General features: G+C 38.2%; 1 protein-coding gene across 1 annotated transcript; it reads right to left on the reverse strand.

Annotated features, from left to right (window-relative positions):
- Positions 1–4,489: 4,489 nt before the first annotated feature.
- Positions 4,490–15,257, reverse strand: arf2a (ARF GTPase 2a). The gene is made up of 5 exons (XM_080906139.1): positions 15,160–15,257; positions 7,254–7,408; positions 7,013–7,123; positions 6,800–6,924; positions 4,490–6,416 (listed from the first exon to the last, which is right to left on the reverse strand). Exons 2-5 carry the CDS (start codon positions 7,396–7,398, stop codon positions 6,255–6,257), a joined length of 543 nt encoding a protein of 180 aa, XP_080762265.1. The 5' UTR covers positions 7,399–7,408; positions 15,160–15,257; the 3' UTR covers positions 4,490–6,254.
- Between the last annotated feature and the right edge of the window lie 1,604 nt (positions 15,258–16,861).

Here is a 16,861-nt window from a genome sequence, read left to right on the forward strand (position 1 = left end):
GCGCTCTAAGTTCAAATAGAGATTCAATTTCTCTCAAAAGATGTTTTTCGAAAATCTTTTCTAAGCTATATTAAATAACTACTTGAGTTTCAAGCAAAAGATTAGAGAATTTTTAAAAAAGAAAGAAAAGCGGTTGCTTGATATTCTTTCTTTCCTACCACATGAGTCATCTGAAAACCCCTTTGATCAACTATGACCCTTTGAAGACAGCCAGATCTCCACATTTTACTGACTATATTTTTGTACTTTTACCAAAATCTGATTATGATCAAGGACTTTTATAATAACAGAGTGTTTTTTTCTCTTTCATTGTTGACACCTCCACATTTGGCAGAAAGAGCCTCTTGAGCTGGATCAGCATGACTGCTCATATATGAAAACCTCAACGAGAGGAATGAAAACAAAGAAATATCATGAACACGTGTCAGAAATCTATCTGTTTATTCTAATTCAGTTTGTCTATATGAAATACTTTGTTCACGTTAAATAAGCTTCATCGTGCTCTTTACCAATGTGAAAATGTTCTTGCCCTCAGTGTTAATCCGCTGCCAATCAAGTGGACCAGCTCTGTGTTTCCATGGCGATATGAAAGGCTAGAGATGACTAGTCTTTTAGAAAGGTGTAGTCGCTGGTGAACTCTGTTTTCTTTGGCGAGTGTGACTGTGTGGGAGGATGGTCAGGATTCAAAATACCAGCCTTATGTGCAGGCACACTGCTGAGCACCTTCTGTGACTTCTGCACACCAGCAAAACGCAAGGGACCCTTAACGTTACACATGCATACGTCTATGGTGGAAAAGACTACATAGAAATGCAAGTTCAAGTATTATATGTACTCGAAGCATACAACCTTTTTAACCTTAAACAGACGCGTACTTTTCCTTGCCTTTGTGATTCATTATCAGGTGTCTCTCGATTGCTCCTCATTTGTGCAGCTGATCGATGAAAAATAATGGTGCAGTCCTTCTCTCCCTTGGGATGGAGGTCATCAGTGGTCAAAGAAGTAGATCTTGTACTCGGGTGTATGGATGATTACAGTGTAAATTTACTTGATTGAACATGAAGCTCTTTAACATTTAAGAGAAAAAAAACAAAACAACGAAATGCACTGAAAGCACTGAATCTGCAGAGAAATAAACTGTGACGGATCCATTATGAGATTGTTAATATTGATGCATCTTCCCTTATTCAGCACTTTGCTGCTTTTTTTGCTTCTTTTTTTTAAATTTATAGATGTAGCAGTTTCTAACTCCCATGCGTCAGAGGATAAAACAGAGGAGCAGCAAGATGATTAATGTGATAGGAAAGAAGGAAAAATAAAGTCCTCCTGTACAAATGTGTAAGCAGCATTATTTGGACTTATCTCTCAATTTTTTATGAAATAAGAAAGAGGTTAGCCCTGCATCAGACTGGCAGCTAGTCCAGGGTGTACCCCACCTCTCGCCCTGTGGTAGCTGAGATAGGCTCCAGCACCCCTAATAAGCATCAATAAAAGAGAATGTTGGATGGAAGAAACAGATTCTCGTCTGAATCTTGGTTTGAGAAGGTTGGAGGAACCTGTTTTTTTGGTTGGTTATTTCATTAAAAAAATGTCAGTGCCTCCCACCTGACGCCCTCAGAATAAGCTGTTTTGTTTTGTTTTTTAATTTAATTTAATTTACAGCAACTTCAGTATATTTAATGAAGGCATGAACAGATGGAGTCAGAGCAAGAAGATCCTGTTATCAAAACGGAAGTGAAAAATAGACCTTTCACATGCTTTTACTTTTTTTGACCAACCATCTGTCCCACATGGTTGTACTGCATGACTCTTGAGAGTTTACACAAACTGCACTTTTCCAAGTTTTTACCAGTCAATCAAAAAAACAAAACAAACACACAACAACAACAACAAAAATATCAATAGGTAAACTCGATATAACATTCATACCATTCCTTGTTTCTGTTACTCTACTTTAAATCGATGGGGGTTTGCTTTTGAGATTATGACATAATACATGATATTTAGCTTCAAAGTTAGTTATACTTAAACAAAATAGTACTAAGAAAACGTATGTGCGTTAAATGGTTTTTGTTGTCAGTTTAACGGAGCTTAAATCGATTTTTCATCTAGCCAAATGTCATGTGGCTATCTCCTGTACGTATGAAGTTATGATGGGTCAAAAATGCTGGAAAATATACGTAAAATTTGTGTACTTTGTGTGGAAGAAAACTGACGAATGGATGGAATGACAACAATGACAAATAATTCAATAAAGAGTTTTAGATTTTTCTCCATAATGAGACACAAAAATATAAAATAGCGTTAAAATGGAAACATGTGTGAAGTATAAAATCCTGCTTCTGTGCAGTTCTTGATTAGATACACTTTTTTACAGCAGGAGGTCAGAGAGAAGTAACAATGTTAGCACAAAGAGGCACGCTGAAAAGTGGACGTCATGCTGGAGTGAACCAAGAGTTAATGTGCTGTGAAACTACAGAGTGTGATGTCACACTTCAAGGTGAGATTTAGTGGATCCACAGTGAGTGCCTACCAAAGGTCAAGTGCAGCTCGATGTGAGTGAGAGGGGCAGAGTGTGAATCTACATATCTTGTAGAAATTACTTCAGGTCATTTCAGCTTTATTTGATAGTCAGAGTGTGGGAGAGACTCTGATAGGCTATGGCAGACGAGATGATAATGATCTCAGCTCAGTCTCAGTTACAGAGAAGGACCTCAGAATATAAAAATAACCAGATCTAGTCATTGAACATCTTGCAATTCTAAGATAAAGGGCAACAGCAGTTAATACGAGTTGACAAATAGTGCCTCTATGAAGCCGTGATCACGGATCGCCCTTTATGTTCTAAATGAAAACCTGGATCACAGTCCGTGTCTGGTCTCCCGCGCTCCTTTTCCCGTGTTTCTCAGTTGCTCTCTATAAGGTGCTGTTTCCAAGGTAACAACTCTATGGAGAATTGGCCACCTGAATTTCAGATGGAGTGGAAAAGGAGGGTGAACAGTGGTCTGCTGGCTCTCCGACTGTAAGGAATACATCCTCGTCTTCACTGGTGCTGTCTGTCCTGCAGTGAACATTGGTCTTCATTATGCCATACTCAGCAAGCTGAAATTAAGCCTGTGACAGTTTGGCGTGTTTAAAAATAATTTCTGTTATTGTCAGAATATGTGATTAATGTCTGATCTGGGTAGGTGGGTCATTAGTTTCCCTCATATGCATGTAATTGACATGTGTCAATTACATGCATTAGTGTGGTTAGTTAGGTTTTAGTGTGTTTTTTTACACTCATATTTGTATTCATAAAAAATAGAAATATTTAAAAAAAAATTAAATAACAAAGGTCTAATTTCCATACCATAAAGATATTTACATCATTCCAGCTGGAGCATGAATCATACTGCCCTGAATACTTTTTCCTCCTTTGTTTTTGAAGTAACTAACAGGAGCTTTAACAGGTTAGTGATATGGTGTTGTAAGTGTGCCCTCCAGCGTTGATATCAAGGAACTGCAAGACTACGTTTCAATTTAATCTTGAAAATTGTGCACTAACCAGTTTATTAGGTACTCCTTGCTAGTCCAAGGATGGACCCCTGTTTATTTTTTAACCTTCAGAACTACCTTAATTCTTCATGGAATAGATTCAACACGTCTCCTGAAATGTTTCTAAGAGATTTTTGTCCATACTGACACGAGAGCATCTGTGATGCAAATATGCCTTTTTCACCACGCCCCAAAGATTTGGTTGGATTGAGATCTGGTGACTGTGGAGGCCATCTGCGGACACTGGCATCGTCATGGTCAAGGAGCCAGTTTGATATGATAGGACAGTGTGGTCAACAATTTTCATCATACACCGCTGTGCCACCAGTAGTCTAAACCATTGATTCAAGGCAGCATGGATCATTGCTTTCATGTTGTTTGCACCAAATTCTGACCCTACCATCTGAACATTGGTAGAGTGAGGCTACTTAGCATTTGTGTTAACGAGCAGTTGACACACCTAATTAAAATGTGACTCAAAAAGAATTACAGTTCTTGACATCACCACGAATAGAAATGATTAAGGCCATAAATATTTCAGCAACAAGCTATTATAACCCAAACTATGCCTGCGATTTTGACTAAAGTTCATATTGTGCTGACCCTCAGAATTATGTCAACTAGGTTATTTAATCAGTTTTTAATGCAATATTAAATGTGACATTGCAGCTTTTGAAGAATTTAATCACACCGACTTGATTTGTAAAAAAAAAAAAAAAAAAAAAAAGAAGTCAAGAAGAAAGACTTACAATAGAGATCTCTTTATTATAGTGCATTTATCAGACGTTACAAGATGGGTTTAAAAAAAAAAAAAGCATAAAGGTAATTAAGAAATACATATGCACGTACCATGTAATTTTCACAGAAACGAAAATTAAAGCTTCACATCTGAACAAGAGCAGGTGGATGACATTAAAATACATTTTCTTACAGGTTTTTTTTTTTATATATATATATATATACACACACACGCACACACACATCTGTATTTCTTGCTGTTTAGTAAATGATACATAGGATGAAGAAAGCTCAAAGGTTAGTCATTCATTTAAGCAAACTTTATTTAAAAAAAATTAAAAAAAGAGGAGTCCAGTTTTAGAAAAACAAAAAGGGAACATTAATTTTCCCTTTTGAGGTCAGTAGGTATGACCTTAGAGTTGTCTTAACTCAGTAAGGAATGTGGGGGTGATTGGTTTCTTTCTAAATGTGGGATCCTTTAGAATTAGTGGGTGTAAGGGAAAAGATGATGTCACTGGTTGAACTGCTGTAACAGTGTTACTGGGACACTTCAGCTGTCTGCTGGTATGAGCAATTGGGAGCGTATTTGTGTACGGGTTCTCTGTAACAGCTGAGAGATAAACTGCCGTCTTCGCACAGTCCTGTGTTGTGCAAGCTGATGAGGTTGTGCAAATGGCCCGATGTGACGTAAATGACACCAAGAGAAGCACCTCAGCTACATGCAGAGAAAACACTGAAGCATTAAGAAAGCATTTACAGAACTGACTGATACACTTGTCGTACAAATGTACCGTCTGTCACAGTGCTGACAATGTGGTCTAGAGCATATGCGCGTCCCCTCTGGTGACCTCGTGCTGAACCAAACACAATGAACCCTTCCTGAAACCAACCAACTGGTCCCGAGAGCAACAAAATAAAAACCCACACCAGGCCATGCGTGGATAAAGACTAACAAAAGAAAATATAATAGAAAAGAGACCCTAAACCAAGGAGCTACATACAAGAGAAAATAAATCTACCAGTAAATAAAAAGCCAGAGTGGGAGCAACTCTAAAAAAGGCCTTGTTGTTCCAATGAGTGGGGAGTATATGAAACCCACACACATCCACCAATGACCTAGTAGCTACAACACTCTCCTCCACACATGTAAACATGCAACATTTATTGCCTTTTGTAGACCCAGTGATGATGCTTCTTCTAATCCTCTGCAAAAAAAAACTTAAGACCCCATGAAAAGACAGACGCAATAACAGATAACTATCAGAAGCAAAATGATGTGACCTGAATTTTGTAAAATCTAAGGAAGTTAATGTGGAAGATTCACAGACACACCGACTCCGATTACAATCTGATTATCAACAGGATCTACACGTTTATGGAATTAAAAGATTTTTTTAATGTAACTTTATCCAGTCCCTAAAAATGTCAAAATGCATAATTTTCAAAAGAACATGAACTATTCCAGGATGTAACACATTATACTTTATTTTACCAAAAATGACACTAGTTACATAGCACAGTGCATCTTGCAAGGTTGAGAGGAGAAAAAAAACAGTTGTGAAAATGGTCTTAATTCTAATATGACAGGCTGATGTAAAAACCTAATTGTTGTTACCTTTTGGTTTTTGTGATTCTAAACATTCTTGACAGATGACCCACAGCAATAATGTTGTGTTGTTCTCTGTTTTGTGGGAACCAGTGCCTCTGGATGTGCTGACACTGGAGGAATGAGATGTCTTGAGAGCTAACTGTGTTCAAGGCACAGCAGGGCTGCTCCGACTTAGCTCACACGTACATGCACAGTCGTTCGTCCGTTCATCCAAAAATACTCAAACACACACATACAGTACAAATGCAGGGGAGCACTAGCCAAAAGGCCCGACGCTTCAGAAAAAATAGAGAGGGAAAAAAAAGAGGAGAGCGTGAGACCAGGACCAGTGCAATCTCCCAAAACACCGCACAGAGCTGGCAGTGATTGATCATTTTGCGTTCCTTAACTGGCTTGAAAGCCAGTCCAGACCCTCGTAGAGACCGTCTCCAGTAGTAGCACATGTGGCCTGGATATACCAGTTACGGTGACGCAGGGAGTGCAGGGCCAGTTTGTCTGTAAGCTCAGCTGCATTCATGGCGTTGGGCAGGTCCTACAGGTGCAGAAATTAACCGTTAATAACAAGCGTCCCCTGGATAGGTTACCTCGAATAATTTGCCTTTGCTTTTATTTTGAAGTAAAAAAAGGAGAGTTGAAACCACGAACTGTATCATTATTGACCTTACATTTCAAAAATGTATAAGATGTTTACATCTTATATATTTTTTGCAAGTAGTTGTGAGGTAATGCAGCCAGATGTGTAGTTTTTACCTTCGAGTGATTTTAAATTAAGATGTATTCAAATAAATACAATAACCTTCACCTGATACAAGTACAACTGTAATTTCTAGTAATGAATTCTGAATATCCTGCACAGTTTCATCTGAAAGGGGGTTAAATATGGTGACTTCTTTGACTTCTCAAACACAAATTCACCTGTTTATTTGCAAACACGAGCAACACGGCATCTCTCAGCTCATCCTCAGCCAGCATTCGCATCAGCTCCTCCTTCGCCTCACCCACTCGCTCTCTGTCATTACTGTCCACTACAAAGATGAGGCCTGAAAGTAAAGTAAAAAGGGTCAGTTTTGAGGGCAACCATGAACTAATTCTTATACACCAAAATGGAAAAGATATAAGTTATCTCACCTTGTGTGTTTTGGAAGTAATGCCTCCAAAGCGGCCTGATCTTGTCCTGACCGCCGACATCCCACACTGTAAAACTGATGTTTTTGTATTCTACCGTCTCAACGTTAAAACCTAAAGTGAGAGATGGAAGGTTTAAACAAGTTTCAACCGTGTGTTGCCTTTTTTTCTTTTTTTAATGCCAAAATTTCAATGTTTTGTATCAAGCAATGAAATTCTCATTACAATGTGGGGGATGACTCACCAATGGTAGGGATTGTGGTAACAATTTCTCCCAGTTTGAGCTTGTACAAGATGGTGGTCTTTCCAGCAGCATCCAGTCCTACCATCAGGATCCTCATCTCCTTCTTTCCAAACAATTTACTAAAAAGGCTAGCAAAATTTCCCATCTTGTCTCACCTGCAGGAGGAGAAACTGTCAGTTTGCAAGGTCTCTGATAATGTGATACCAAACTAAAAGCAATTTCACAAACACAGCTGAAGTGCTGACATCAGAAGTAGGAATGTGCGAAACTAGTCAATTAACCGTTGCTGCTGTCAGTCGTGCCAGACGTTCTAGTCATTTAATCCAATTATTAAACGTTTCCACTGACGCCAAATGCTGGTAAATTGTTGCGCAACGTTATGCAACCATCTGCCACAAGATGGACCATCGTTGATCAGAAACACCATGAATCTGTTAGTCTAGGCAGAGTCTTTTTGTTAATTCTTTTTAATAATTATTGTTGGTTATTTTAAAAGTGAAAGAATAAGATCGTGGATAAACGCGGAAGAAACGTGCAACATTTGGAAACCATGATATAAAGTGCTGCACAGTTAAGTGGCTCGATTCCCTACTGAAGAATGCGATTAATGGTTTCAAATGCTTTTGTTTCGAGAGTTTTTGGCATTGTCCTATAAACGGTTCTCAAATTAATTTGATATCCAAGTTTTTCTTGTTTTAAATTAGTCATTTAGTCCAACTGATTTCCCCTTGTTAAGTGAACTTAGAAATTAGTCGCCACAAACAAACCTAATCAGAGGGTGATGTTAAGTTTCTACATTTTGAGCCCCTTTGAGGACATTCGCTACCACTGCTATGCAGACGACATCCAGATATATGTGTCTTTTAAACCTGAAGATGTTTCTAAGCTGCAGATTCTAAATGTGTGCTTAGAAACCATCTAAGGTTGGATGGCTGACAACTTCCTCCAACTTAATGAAGAAAAGACTGAAGTCCTTGTATGTGCTCCAGACAGACATGTACCTAACATAATGAATGCTCTTGGTCCTCTTTCAACATTTGTGAAATCATCTATCAGGAACCTAGGAGTAACCTTTGGTTCTGCTATTACCCTGAATGTCCACGTCAAATCTCTGGTTCGGTCATGCTTCTATCATTTAAGAAACATTTCTAAACTGAGCCCTATAGTATCTCATACTGAACTGGAGATTGTTATTCGTGCATTCATTTCATCACGATTGGACTACTGTAATTCACTGTTTACATGTCTAAACAAAAACTCCCTGAAGCGTCTGCAGATTGTCCAAAATGCTGCAGCAAGGCTTCTGACAAAAACATCTAAGTACTAGGGGTGCAACGATATTCGTATCGATATTGAATCGTTTGATACAGTGCTTTCGGTTCGGTACGCATATGTATCGAACAATACAACATTTGTAATTTATTTTATCAATTTTCCTTCTGACGATGCTGTCTGTGTTGAGCGCTCAGTGAATCTGTGTTCGACTACTCCGCCTAGGCTGCACTGTCCAGCGCAGATCCACTGAGCGCTCAACACAGTCAGAAGGAAGAGCGCAGGTCAAGCTAGCGAGACAGAAGTTAAGCTCTCCTTGCAACAGGCAAATTGAACCTCATTCAGATCTGGCGTTTGGAATTATTTTGGTTTTCATGTGACGTATGACCCTGAAGGTAAGCGAGTCATGGACTAAAGTAAAACAGTATGTTGGATGTGCCATGCAATGCTCAATTACATGGGTGGGAGCTAGCGTGTTAGCGCAGTTAGCTCGTTAACGTGTTGGCCGTCTAGCCCCATGCACGGAGCGATCGGCGGTAGCTCGTTAACGGAGATTTGCCGTGTTGTGGCGTTAAGGTCATTTCAACGAGATTAACCTGAAAGCACTAGTGGGAACACAACGAATATGACTGCACATTTACGCTGACATCATCCTAGTGCAAAGACAAGTGGAAGCAGACAAAAACAACAAGCATGCATGCTACAAACTTTACCCGAGTCATTTAGATAGCTGTTAGCACATGATTCTCCTTATGCTGCTGAGAATATAGCCCAGAAGAAGCGGATAGTATAGCTTTTATTTTGGAAAGAGCCATTTCTCTGTAATATAAACTCTTTTCCAAAGATGAGTGATTCCTCAATCAGATACAGGGCTTGCAATATCGCTAGCCCGACGTCCCGGAGCTAGCGATTTTTTCAGTCGGGCTACCAAAATTCTATCTCTGCCCTGCCCGTCGGGCTATTGTAGGAAAAATATATGTCAATGCTTTTGCATTCTTTCAGAAATGTAGCTGGGTAATTATGTCATTGGCATCGGTGAGCCACTGTCAATATGTGACATATTGAAGTCGCGTTTGAATTTGCGCTTGTTTTTTTGCTTTCACTTTGCAATCGTGCGAACTGTGTATAGAGAGCGACAGCACTGATCTGTGAGTGATGATAATTTGTGCACCAATTCCTCTGACATCGTCTTATTAATCGTTAGCTTACTATGCAAACATGACAAGTGAAATCTCCCGCAGCTTAAACATGTGAGAGGTTGATCGCGCAGAGAATCGCTGAGCTTATGTGAGTGCGCGTGTAAAAGCATTTCAGTTCTGCTGAGCCAAATAAGACAGGTCAGGGTGAAGAAGTGACAGCCAAAGAAAAGCTTACCACAAAACGGAGAAGTTATGACAAATCAGACTATAAGGCAAAAAGAAAGTGCAGCTTTATGGTTTCATGGACAAAAGAATTTCTGTGGCTGCAATATGATGAGCTAAATAACCAGGGCTGCACATAAGTGGTCCGCAGGTGCGCATTCGCTGTCAAAATAAAAAACACGCACAAGGGTTAGGGTTAAATTTAAAAACTGTACTTTTGAGTTAAAATATATATTTATCATTTTAATAAATGACAAATTAAAAATGCATGAACATTTTTTGTATCGAAAAAATATCGAACCGTGACACCAAAGTATCGAACCGAACCGAAAATTTTGTGTATCGTTGCACCCCTACTAAGTACTCTCATGTAACATCGTTGCTTATACAGTTGCGCTGGCTCCCCGTTGAATTAAGAGTCCATTTTAAGATACTGGTTCTGACATTTAAAGCTCTTCAAGGACAAGCACCAGCCTACATCATTGAACTTTTACAGCCCTATGTCCCCAGTAGATCCCTGAGATCTTGTTTTATACCTTGTGAAGCACTGTGATCTTTTTATCTAGAAATGTGCTATATAAATAAAATTTTACTTGCTTACAAGAATCTCATGCAGGAAAGTGTCATTATTATTGTTCCCTATATTCCTTATTGTGTCAGTGTTAATGACCGTAAAAAGCACTTCTGTAACATCCTCCTGGCCCTAAAATGAAACAATATTTGCCCTTCAAGTAAACGGCTGCTGCAAACACACCTCCCAAGTTAAACAGAGGCCATAGTGGCAGTGCTGCTTGTCCTGGGTATCCAACAAGCTTGTGGCTAAGGTAAACAAGAACCAGTACAAAGCATTACACTTAATAAGCTGACAGAGGTTGTCTTAATAACAAAGGAGTAATTGGTTAACTACTTAGAAAAGACGGAAGAGATTTCATTTAGCTAATATAGTTTAGTGAAATGTCGCACAGCACATTTTTAACCTAGTTAGATGACCTGATCAGATGAACTACTGAGGTGAGGTTTCACTACATACAGATGAAGAGGGAAAACATTTTTATTTTAATCCTTTTGAAATGCCAGAAATTCTGCTTTTTCTCATAAATTGTGGTCTCATCTTCAAAGTCTGAGGCACAGGTGTAAGCACATAGATTTGATACTGTTTGAAAAATAATATGTCATCGAAACATTAACCTGTAAACTTACTCTTTACCCAAACCATACAGGAAACCATACACCCTTACTAGATATTGTTTTCATAAAGTAAATTTGCAGCTTAAATAATTTTTTACCAAAAATTTATTTTATTCCTCATAAACCCTGCTTCTTGATTTAGGGCTTTTACAAAACGTTTCATGACGACTATGAGACAGAACAAACCAACTTGTGCTGCTCAGCAGTTTATTTGGTGTAAACTTGGATGAGATCCATTTTTATACCTTTTTTTAAATACCATTTTTATACCTTTAATAGGGATAAATGATATATACTGGATATGGGTATGTATAGGATTAATCACCTAAAAAATTAAAGGTCACTTTAATAGCTGGGAGAAGAAATACAAGAGTTGCAAGAAGCCAAAATGTTCTTAACCAGCAGGGTGGAAAGTTGTACGGATCACACCTGTTCTAATCAGTGCAGTTTATTGTTAAATTCTAGTATTTCTAGTCAGTAAAATTAAGTTTTTCCCTTGAAAAAAATAAAATACAATTTTTTAAAAAAGGGAGGCTTAAGTTGTTTTCACACAAACTACTGAAAAAGTCAGATCACGGTGAGACACTCCCCAAAGTTGTTATTTCTCACATGTAGCATAAAGCTGGAGCTTGTGAGCATCTGCTGTGTTCTCACTTTGGAAATGACACAGCCAAGAGCACTGTGTAGCGTCCAGCAGGCAGAACACAGGACGACCACTCAGTAGCTTTGAAAACACCAGGCTTAGGGCTGTGCACTCTATTTACATTTTTATGTGCTATAAAAAAGAAAAGAAAAGGGAGAGATAAAAAAAGAAAAAAAAAGATCTCATGTACCATGTGTTTACATTCCTAAGTATGCACAACAACAAGCCCAGACATATCTGAAAGCGAGAGACATGTGTCACTCACGGGTTATTGGCTAAAAAGGTGAACACTTACACCTTCTACAGCACCACTACTGCAGCACTGGCTTGACAGACTCTGTATGACAGGAAACAAACAGTGGATGAAACCTGCCAATAAGGTTACATGGTGGAAAAGCAGCGCTTTAACCAACTTGCTAAAAAGCTGTACCATACATATACAAATACATACAACATACAAATAAAAATAATGTTCAAACTCAACTGAAGAGTTACTTTAAAGTTAAGTTCCTTTTGTTACTGTGGAACTAAAGTGCTAAGCAATTATATTCCATTGAAAACACTACCATAGGTTTACTTCTGTTATTATATTTGACTCATGTTGTGTCACTAGATGTAATAAATTGCCATTACAGTTTTTCTTTAGAAAAGAAAGACAGTAAATGCCCATCATTGTCTTTACACTACTGCAAGCTGTAATCACAGCATACATGTGAGCATACAGCGCAAGTAAAACTTGAGTTATAATGTGGCCAGTGGCAACAGCTGGATTAATATGAGCACTTCCGTTTGGTCAAATGTACGCCGTTTGTTGACTGTAAGCGTGAACAGTATTTTGTAGTCATTTCACAGCTACAACATGTACTTGAGACCAGCAGCTCCTGCTGATCATCTGGCAAGAATGTGGTAAACCCAAGACGCGAATTTAACAGTGCCAAAAAAACTTCCTCAAAACGCCCACTGAATGCACACGATAAACACCGACTTTTTGCATGCCTGAGGCTTGATAAAAATAGCGGTAGTCTAAAAACAAGAAAACCCCCCAAAACAAAACACCAGAATCGAGTGTTACAAGCTCACCGCGACATTAATGCATCGGCCTCCAGCGTGAGGAAAAGAAAAGGACCGATTTAACAGAGAGATTTGGAATATGTGGATTTACTGCCAACTAAATTTACTGTTATCTTTTCAGCATTGAGCTCTGGGATGCATCCCACTCTCAGTTTCACAAACAGAAAGCATTAATTATGTTTAGAAAACCGATATTTAGGGACACTATAAAAAGTGATCGATTTCATCAACAAATTAAAGTGCTTTTTGAGATGAGCACTAAAATTTTAAATTTCAAAATATTAATATGCATGTTTGGGGAGAAAAATAATAATAAAAAAGGAAAGATAATAGGATCTCCTAAGCTATTATGAACTGAGAAAAACAAATATTAGAGGTAGAATAACATACTGGAATCAGCAAGCAGCCTTTCAGGAAACAAGACAGCTTTACGGTATCACATCAGAGGTCAATATTTGTCTTTTCTCTGTTATGTAACATTACAGTGTTAGCTAATCATTCAAAGACTGAAGGTTTTTTGAAGAGCTGAAAGACTGAAAAAAATATTAAAGATTAGTTTATTTAAAAATACTGTGGGAAAAAATATTAATTATTATCCTACAGTAAGTAATTATTGCTGAAAGAAAAATTAGCAATGGAACAGAATCTTATAAAAATAGATGAAAGTAACATTTTTTCCAGCTCTATATTAGGCCAGTTAATGCACACTCGAGTCTTGTAATGTTAATGAAATGAATAATTATGGACCTAAGGGAGTTCAGTATCAATTGATGCCTACTGTCAAAACCGTTTTCATACATCAACTCTAGACTTTGTGTTGAGACGCTGACTCATACCTGGTCACTTTTGGTAGTTTAAAGGTAGGTGTGGTTCTTGGGTTGAGCACATGATGCACATACACACCCCTGCAAGCAGCATTAACGTTAAAAGGCTGGTGACTTGTGCTTAATTTTATAACCGCAAAAAATGTCTGTGTTTACATGTAAACTCTGGGATAAAGTTACAAAGTGCAGAAGTGCACTTCACTTGGATTCTGCAAGAAAGTTTGATCCTCCCTCACAGAGGAGCACTGTCTATATGTGGTTTACTGGTTGCTTAGAAGGCAAGGTTTTCCATTTTTTAAAGCAGTGCATTACTTAAATACACCTTTTCAATCAATTAGTCATAAATAGCAGGAAATTTGACAAATTTCTGTTAAGTGATCGAAGACAGACTCATCACCATTACTACAAGTGGGCTAACCATGCTCTTGAGCTTACTCAAACCCACACAGGGTCATTATGAGCCAGGAAAAGACAGCTAACGGGGTATTAAAAGTCACCAAGTCTAGTGACAAAGTTGCTTAGTTTGCAGCAAATTAGGCGAACTAAGGAGGGATGGTCACTGCTGGGTGGGAGAGTGACGTCACCACTTTAAAAAAAAGAGGAAAAAAAGATGAGTTTGAAAATTTCACAACTCACTCTATCCAAAATGGTCCAGTTACTGTGCTGTGACCTTTCCAAGAACCTCATGGGAAGCAGCAGTGCATTCAGCTTCCTATAAATCCTCAAACATCATGCTTTTGGTCCGAGGAATGAGGAAGTGATGTTCAGTAGGTGTAAAGCAGTTCTTTGAGTAAACAGGACTGACAGGATCACAGAGGTGAAGCGCCACCCATCCTTCCATTCAATGAAAGAGGTGCGACTGTTTCTGCGAAGTTTTTTGGGGGGTTTTGGGAACCTTTAGGTGACAAAAACTCTTAAAAGTGTCTTTAAACCACTGACTATTATTACTTAACTCTGTGTTTCAAACCTGTCCCTCAGTTTGGTCAGCCGCTCAACCCCCGTAAGACGAAACGTTTTGATTAACAAAAAATAAATAAACACAAATTTCAGTTTCAGTGCTCTGGTGCAATTTAAATGGCGCTGGTGGCAACTTTAAGCCACCAAGCAGTAGAAAAGAAATTATTTTAATCTCCTTTAAGGTTTTATGGGTGAGTTGGAGCTGTGTGACGTTAACGCTAAGTGACAGCTCATTGACGCTAGCTTGCTAACTGTGCTATGGTCGAGAACCAGCGGAATAACGCGTAATATTAGCCATTTAGATCACAGTGAGCTCAAAAACGCCACCGCCTAATACAGTTATTGATTACTGTTTAATAAGGGTGTGTATCCAGCGGTCAAAAACTTCTTAAGTCAACACAATGGTGCTAAAGTTAAACTGCTAAGGAAACAGCTTATGAACTTTAAAGTATCCTGCTCAAAGCGTCTACAACTTCAAACCAACCGAGCTGCAGGACTTAAACATCAGCGGCCTTCTTCTGTGTTCAAATGAAATACATATTCATAAGGCTTAACTATATAGTATTTTTCAATGAAAAGAAAAATGTTACCTTCACTGGCGCTTCTCGATGCTTCTACACCACCGATCCGGTTCAACAACAAAATGGCGTTTTCCGGCGACGTCGTGTTCTTCTTCGTCACCATTTTCTTCTTCGTGTGATTTGAAGCGGCTGAAAACATTAAAATCGAGGGTTTGCTTCACCAAATGGTGAGAAGGTGACATTACAAGCTTAGTGCAGGACTGCAAAAGTCTTCAGTATCTTAAAAAAACATAGTCTTCAGCAATAATCCTCCAGGCTTTCCGAGGTCTTTAAACTTTTTTTTCCTTTGGACATTTGGCTGCCTTTCCACTCATTTTAAATAAATTTTAAATAATAAGTTATTTTGTGTAGCAAGGTTATATTAATAACCTAGCAAATAAATAATTTTGAACTATGTCTATAGGCACTTTGTTACTAGCAATCTGTTGCAAAAGCACATCTGTTACCACAATTCTAGGTGAATCTATAAAAAGTAACAAAGAAAACACATAAACAATCACTAACAAGGTGATTCCCAAAAGATTATTATCCAGAAATCTGACATAACCTGGGTTGATGTCCTTGAACGAATTTGATGAAACTAGACAAGTGGAGGACAGAAGAAGTAGTGGCTGGCTTGAAAAAAAAAAAATCCTATAAAGAAAAAACTATCTACGGCAGATGAAGAGTTTCTGAAAGTCATGTCCTTCAGAAAAAGAAAAAATCCTCCCAAAGACTGACACAGGACCTGAGAGATGGGATTGAGATGATCCTATAATTGATCCATCTAATTCAGGAAACAAAGACTCAGGTATGGCAAATCAGGCAACAGCTGGACTCAAGATTTATTGATTTATTTGAAGAGAAAAAAAATCAAATTAAACATTTTTGGTTCAAATCATAATTAGTACAGAGGAGTTCAGGAGAGGAGCATGTACAAAACATAGTGGAGACTCCACAATGATTTGGAGCTTCATTTTAGCCAGTGGCATTGGGAATCTTGTCAATATTGATTGAACTATACATTCAGTATCACCAGATTCTAAACCAATACTATGGGGAGTGTCTGGTTGGCAACAGCTTCCCTTTTCAGCATGATGATTTCAGGCTGCATTGAAGAATAAAGGCAACCATCCCAAATATTGACTTTTCAGCTGGTCAGTATTGTGCAAATTCAGTTTTTCCCGTATAGACTGTATTCCTGTGTTTGCAGACATCACCTATTTTTCTCGCAAAATATAAAAAAATTAGGGTTTACTCAAGACTTTTGCTGTTGGCCTCTGGATGGATATATCCAATCATATAATTAATAAAAAATTGATAAAGTAATATTATTGAGTATTAAGCTATAATTTACAACATAATTTGACAGACTTTTCCATTAAAGGATGGGACTGCCTTAACAAAAAAAAACCCTCCATGCCTCCTTCTTTAGCTTAAACGTGAATCAAATGTAGATACACAACCAAACCATTAGTATTATTGTCTCTACGTTCATTTGTATTCCCAGATTTATTCTTTATTTCAAAAATCCTCTAGATGGGGCTCCATCCATGCCTGTTTTTTCTTTTTCTTTTTTTTTTCCTTCGACTGTTTGGGACCAGATGGAATAGGTTTGATTGGAATAACAGACTTCAGTGTCTGATTCTGTCCTTTAATTTCAGAACTATTTTCAGACACGGATCCTTTGCTTTCTAGCCATGCGGGGGGTTTTTTAAATCCTTTTTTTTTC

The sequence above is a fragment of the Rhamphochromis sp. 'chilingali' genome, assembly GCF_963969265.1.
Source record: "Rhamphochromis sp. 'chilingali' genome assembly, chromosome: 15".
Classification (NCBI taxonomy): Eukaryota; Metazoa; Chordata; class Actinopteri; order Cichliformes; family Cichlidae; genus Rhamphochromis; species Rhamphochromis sp. 'chilingali'.